The 6962-nt window shown below is 45.6% G+C and overlaps 1 protein-coding gene and 1 long non-coding RNA gene across 2 annotated transcripts; both read right to left on the bottom strand.

The window, feature by feature from the left end:
• Nucleotides 1-485: 485 nt before the first annotated feature.
• Nucleotides 486-1134, bottom strand: LOC116218146 (dynein beta chain, ciliary-like). The gene is made up of 2 exons (XM_031558552.2): nt 934-1134; nt 486-702 (listed from the first exon to the last, which is right to left on the bottom strand). The coding sequence occupies exons 1-2, from the start codon at nt 1042-1044 to the stop codon at nt 550-552; spliced, it is 264 nt and encodes an 87-aa protein (XP_031414412.1). The 5' UTR covers nt 1045-1134; the 3' UTR covers nt 486-549.
• A 2037-nt stretch (nt 1135-3171) lies between these two features.
• On the bottom strand, nt 3172-3543 carry LOC116218212. Its single transcript, XR_004162738.1, has 3 exons — nt 3512-3543; nt 3340-3432; nt 3172-3252 (listed from the first exon to the last, which is right to left on the bottom strand). It is a non-coding gene; the product is annotated as an uncharacterized LOC116218212 (long non-coding RNA).
• Between the last annotated feature and the right edge of the window lie 3419 nt (nt 3544-6962).

The following is a 6962-nucleotide window of genomic DNA, read 5'->3' as shown; positions in this document are numbered from 1 at the left end:
TGTCACTCTGGTCACTTTTCGCGTGGTGTTCTGTGTTTGCCTTCACAAGGGTGGTGTGAACCCTGAAGCACACTTCCCAGTTAGCCTGCCGCCCCTCTAAGGTAAGTCCTTGCCTGCTATAGTTTGTTTCCATTTAATTCCCTTCCCTAGCGTGTTTGTCAGCCCTGAACCTACATTTGAATATTTATTACTATGTATGTAAACATGCAAGAAAAAAAGAAAGAAATTCCTATGATTTGATTACCCCCCCCCCCCCATATGTCCTTCAGGTACGTCACATCTGTGCTAGGGCTAGATAGGGCTTCGGTAGCTAAAATTTAAGTTCCAGACTAAATGCTTGCTGCCTCAAAGGCATGTTCAAGAAAGGCTTATTTACACTTGTTTAGTAAACACTTGTTAAGGCTAATGACACTGACAGATTGCTTTCTTTTTGTTCTCAGAGTAATGGGAGATGTGAGTGTGTGTGTGTTTGTGTTGGGGGGGGGGGGGTCTGCCTTTTTGCATGAGTAAAAGCATGTAGCATGTTCAAAATGTGACTTTCCATGACACTCACGAGCTCCAGCCGAGGTCCTGGGGGTTGACGAAGAGGATGCCCGCCCTGGAGACGGTCGCCGGGGTGGCAGCGCTGAGGTGACTGATCTCAAACACCAGGCGCATGGAGGTGGTCAGAGAAATACGCTCATTACTGGCCAACGTCAGCACCTACACACACACACACACACGCACAGACCAAGACAGACACACAAATACACACACACACACACACAGACAGACACAGCCAGACACACACATACACACAGGAGAATTCAGACATTATATTGATATACACCAACTGTTGGCATGGTAACTAACCCCTAAACTCTCTCTCTCACACACACACACACACACACACAGAGACACTGGCTCATACTGTATTTATGGTGACTGACAGACCTTGTTGTCGTCCATCACAGTGTTGAGGGACTCGATCCACATGGGGTCTATGTCCCCGTCCAGAACAATCCATTTGGGTCCGTCATGAGACATACTAGAAAGTTCTCTCATGGTAGAAGAGAATAGGCCTGGGAGAGAGAAGAATGGTGCTAAAACACAGCAAACTAACACATGTATACACACTCAGATAGGCACACACTCAGGCACACATACGGCCTGCTATTTTGACCACTAGATGGCGACAGACACCATGACAAACTCACACACGGTCAGAATCACATTGCCTGCTATTTTGACACTATGAAACACTCGGGCACACACACTGTCATAATCACATGGCCTTCTATTTTGTGTATTTAAGCAGTCCTTTTTTAATCTGTCTTTGCTCAGTCTTTATACCAAATAAGTACCAAACCTCTGGTTTTGCTGTCCAAGCAAAATATTCTACTGGTTTCTCTCTGAGCCAATATATTTACTGTTTCCTGCCTCCTGAGAGTTTTTGTGACCTCTGAGAATGTTGACAGTTCTCTGCTTTTGTGGTGAGCATGAGTATAGCTAGAGACTGGGGTTCAAGTACCGCCTCGCTCCTGAAACACACACAGATCTGTCTACAGTTCTCTCATTCCACTGTCATGTTTCCTCCTAGCACTAACACACACGCACACTAACACACACACACACACACTAACACACATGCACACAAGCAAGTAACATACATGCTCTTCCTTCCAAAACACTCTTACACTCACACACACATACACTCTATCTCTCCAAAACATTCCACTACATATACACACAAAATGACAAACACACACACACGCGCACACACCGTCTTTCCACTCACGTGTGGCTGGGTGTAGAAACCCGAACAGCTCATCAGTGGAGACGGCCTTTGGGTTCATGTCGTTCCACACGGGCTTCAGCCTCATGTTGGAGTGGGTCCGGTGCAGCGTCTTCAGGATCTGACTCATCAGAGGGAGATAGGACTCATCAGAGGGAGATAGGACCTATTACTATGCAATATCACACAGCTGAGCAATCACATGAGGAAACATCTAGAATATATATATATATATATATATATATATATTATTATTTATTATTTCATATATATATTCAGTTGTAGATAGTTTTCTCATTTGATTGCTCAGCATAAATATATATATATATATATATATATATATATAAATATATTGATAACACTGAGCAGTCAAGGGAACAAGTGTCTACAACTTTTTAGACTTTCAATTATTTCACACAGAACGCAGAATCTTCCCAAAAGGGTGATCTGTAACCATGACAACCACAACAAAGCACAAGCTACAGAACGTAACGCCTGGAGGTTCTTTTCTTCTGACTACACTTCATACTCAGAGACTACAAGGACCTTTCATGTGAGAGGAAGTACGTGTGATTCACCACATCATGTAAGGTAAACACTATGGCAGGAAGGTTCTTCACCACATCATGTAAGTAAACACTATGGCAGGAAGGTTCTTCACCACATCATGTAAGTAAACACTATGGCAGGAAGGTTCTTCACCACATCATGTAAGTAAACACTATGGCAGGAAGGTTCTTCACCACATCATGTAAGTAAACACTATGGCAGGAAGGTTCTTCACCACATCATGTAAGTAAACACTATGGCAGGAAGGTTCTTCACCACATCATGTAAGTAAACACTATGGCAGGAAGGTTCTTCACCACATCATGTAAGGTAAACTCTATAAAATGAAGGTGCTTCACCAGAGTCATGGCTTTACCTGACTCTTTCCTGTTCCAGGGCCGCCCACCACAAACACAGAGTGCCTGACAGCCAACAGCTCCTCCAGCTGAGTGACCTAAAGAGACGGGGACACAAACACCTTACTTGAGCCTGTCGTAAGATCACAGTGTAATTGAGGATACCACAAACAGATTCATTACACTTTTACTATTCACAATGATATCACAGAGTAACAGATATTACAGAGACACACACACAGAGACACACACACACACACAGGCACACACACAGACACACATACACAGACATACATACACAGACATACATACACACACACACAGAGACACACACATACACATACACACACACACACACATACACACACACACACACACACACACACACACAGCACACACACACAGACCTTCAGGATGAAGTTCTCCTCTGGCTGCAGACGGAGTTCAGAGATGGCCAGGCGCACCGCCTGCTCCAGCTCTGTGTCCCAGGTCACTGATCAGACCCAGGAATATGGGAACGTCGCTGGTCACGATCTTGGGCAGGTTAAAGTCCCGCAGGGAACGCATCAGCACCTAGGAGTATTTGGAAACTAGTCACCTGGGCTCTTCCTTAAGCAATAAGCTATGTCATTTAATCGAAACTACATTTCCCACGATTACCTGCTCTTCAGGCTTGTTCCTGTCCTCTCGCTTTAGTGAGCCTGCAACCACTAGCACTGACTTGATGGCTCTGAGACCCCAGTCATAATGATCCTGGAGGTGAAGTCAGTGTGTTACATGTCTATTCAATTCTATTCAATTCTACCTGTTCACATGTGTGTCTCTGTCATACCTGTTTGGAGAGAAGCTCCTTGCAGAGTGTGTGCTGAGTGGATGCTGACTGAGGTGCTGTGGTGTGGACCGTGTACAAAGGCAGCCAGGAGCGGAGAAGGAGGCACAATGGGTCTGTGGCCTGCCTGTGATCTGGCCATTTTAACACAGCTGAGCGAGGCTCATCAACCTATGTTCCCTGCCATCCTTACCAGCATGTGAGTACACTGAACCATAATGACAAATATTTAAAGACAGCCACTCAAAAATCAACCTCAACATATTGATTGTGACTCTACTTACAGGCGTGGTGAGGACAGGAATGTTGTGCGCCTTCTGAGGGACCGGACCGAAGGGAACACTATGGTCAAGGTGTGGTGGCAGATACAGGAGAATCATGTTGAAGAGTATCTTCAGCGTAAGGACCTGTACACCACACTCCTCACGACTGTAGTGAAACCCGGAGGGATCGTCTCTGCATTAGGGCACATCTCCCAGGCTCCACCTCCTCCAAAAGAGCTTCCCTTTGTGCGGCTCTTAGCTTTCCTACTCGCAGAGGCCAACAATGTGCAGGACTATCGCACTCAGATCCTCTCCACTTTTGGCTCTGTGCTGACATATCAATAAAATCTAACAGAGGTTATCACATCATGCAAATTTGACATTGTTTAGATGGTGAAGAAGCTGTCTGATGAGGGTGAAGTCTCAGCCTGCCTGGGGAGGGTGAAGCCTCAGCTGTCTGATGAGGGTGAAGTCTCAGCCTGCCTGGGGAGGGTGAAGCCTCAGCTGTCTGATGAGGGTGAAGTCTCAGCCTGCCTGGGGAGGGTGAAGCCTCAGCTGAGTGGTCACCAGCATGGGGAGGAAACCGTTCTGTTTGTACTGACCTGTGAGGAGTCCACGCAGAATCTGGAACTGTTCTTGGAACCTGTCCCCAAAATGTTGTACATGGACCGTGGGTGTTGCCGTGCGCAGGGCCCTCATCCACCTGGCCATTGAAGAGTGAGCCTCTTCAAAACACCTGGTATGAAATTATGATATTTTAACAACATAGGTACGGACAGTATAGAATGAACATAACACTGTGTGTGTGTGTGTGTATTTACAGACGCCATTGATGAAATGTGGGCAGGACAGCAGTAACACCTGGAGTGCATCCAGGATCCACCAGACATGCACGTGTATAGGGTGTTGCGTACCACAACCATCCACAACATGGATGTGACCTTATACAAATGTCTGCGTGGAAACAACAGCCTGGAAGGATTCCACAAAACTCTTTCAAACATGATTCCAGGTACAACAAGTGTAGTCTGTATATTTGTAACAAATAAAAACATGTGAGCTGGTCATTATTCAAATTTTATTGTGATGATCAGGTCCCCACTTTGCAGCATGGCCCTATCAGGTTTACCTTTCCAGGGGAGAAATAGGTTATTTAACTAAACAGAAGTCCAACACAAGTACACACAGGAGATCCCTTTTCCCGTCTTGTGTACAGGGTCTTCTTCCTTCTTAACAATTCTCTTCTTATTACTTTCCTGCTTCGGTGTCCGGTCCAAGTCCGTTAGCCCAGCTCCTTCCAGCCTTGGGGTCTCTATCCTTCCCCCTTCCGGTCGTGGGCTCTCTGTCTCTCTGGCCGGGGGATCTCTGTCCCTCGGTTACTTTGTGTGTCTGTGTGTGTGTGAGTGTGCTTCTGTGTGTGTGCTTCTGTGTGTGTGTTTCGGTGTGTGTGCTCCTGTGAGAGCTACTAGTCACTAGTGTGATTCATCTTAAGCATTTAAGACAAAAAAGGAAGGAGAGAATAAAAAAGAGGGAGAGGGAGGGTGTGTGTGTGTGCTTCTGTGTGTGTGTGTGTGTGTGTGTGCGTGTGTGTGTGTGCGCATGCATCTGTGTGTTGTAACATTTTGAGAGGTTACCAGAGCAGCTTAGGGTGGGACAATGCAGTTTAACTGAGAAAACAGTCAAAAAAAAGTGGAAGAAAAAAAAGAGAGGGAGGAAAAAAAAGGAGAAGGAGATCCATCTGTCGCATACCTTAAAACCACCTACACAGGCACATCACAATGCAAACATCTCGGGATGATACATTAAACAGTTAAGCAATACAAGAGAGGTGCTGGTCTGCTGGTGTGGTGTACGTACAAACACTGGAGACTAGTACATGTGTAGCAGCCAAATGGGTTGCTACAGCTAAAAGTGTTTGTCACTCAATGTGTAATGTCCCTGTTGTACACTGGGTGTGCCTTTGGAACAAGATGCCTGCATTAATGCCCTGCACCGTTTCATCAGTAGGAAAGGCCAAGTGGTACAACTAATGTCGGACAATGGCACAAACTTTATTGGGGCAGAACGAGAACTGAGGGAGGCTGTTTCTGCTTTAAACCACGACCAGATTCAAGGAGTACTTTCTCAGGTCGGAAACCATTGGAGTTTCAATCCACCAGCAGGCTCGCATCATGGTGGTGTCTGGGAGCGGATGATCCGGCTAGTGAGAAGGGTCCTCAGCTCTGTTTCTGCGCCAGCAAACACTAGATGACGATGGGCTGCATACAGTGCTTTGGCCTCCACTTTACATTCTCAATGATCGCCCAATTACCCAGCTCTCCAATGATCCGAACGACTTGGAGCTTCTCACTCTTAATCATCTTCCACTTCTAAGGGGAAAACCAGCCTTGCCCTCTGGAGTCTTTGGGCCTCATGACCAATACATGAAAAGAAGATGGAGACAGATTCAGTACATCTCAGATCTTTTTCTGGAAACGATGGGTGTGAGAGTACTTGCAAGAGAAGCAAAAATGGAACCAGTAGAAAATAAGTTTGAGCAGGGGAGACATTGTAGTGGTGATGGATTCTTCAGCCCCTCGAGGCTCCTGGCCATTGGGCAAAATTCTTGAGGTCTTTACAGATAAAAAGGGTCGTGTACGTTCTGCAAGACTACAAACCAAATCTAATGCAATTGAAGTTTTAAATTATGCCTGTTAAGTCCTATTAGCTCATGTTTGGGCTAATTGCAATATGTTTGTTTGTTTTGTTCATTGAATTGTTATGTCTGCCTGCCATTAACAATTAGGGGCTGGTATGTAGCAGCCAAATGGGTTGCTACAACTAAATGTGTTTGTCACTCAATGTGTATCACAATCACAGTCTTGTGGGCTGTGAACGGCTGGCGTAGCCTTTGTTGGATAGTTACAAATTTTAACGGACGCACTTACGTGTTATGTAAACTGCGCAAGGGGCTTACAACTGCGCTTATGTATCTTACGTGCTTACGTATCTACGTTAAAACCGAGTATAAAAGCCCCTTCACAATTTTGTAACTATGCGACAAAGCTACGCAAGCCACACGAAGCCTGCAAGGCTGTGATTGGTATAAACCCATCTTTACCTTGTGAGCAGTAGCATGCTAACATTAGAAAGCTGGCTCAAACACCTCGCGAATCCCCTCAGACGTATTTTTCAGTTATAAAAACAGGGTT

This window comes from Clupea harengus, chromosome 21, assembly GCF_900700415.2.
Source record: "Clupea harengus chromosome 21, Ch_v2.0.2, whole genome shotgun sequence".
Taxonomy (NCBI): Eukaryota; Metazoa; Chordata; class Actinopteri; order Clupeiformes; family Clupeidae; genus Clupea; species Clupea harengus.
The sequence above is the reverse complement of the archived record's forward strand: the minus strand, read 5'-3'. Positions and strand labels throughout refer to the sequence as shown.

Excerpts from the sequence above, each read along its gene's own strand:
- LOC116218146 (XM_031558552.2), bottom strand. The coding sequence starts at position 1,044 with ATGAGAGAACTTTCTAGTATGTCTCATGACGGACCCAAATGGATTGTT. Across the intron at positions 703-933 it reads CTGTGATGGACGACAACAAG|GTGCTGACGTTGGCCAGTAA; the intron begins GTCTGTCAGTCA and ends GTGTGTGTGTAG.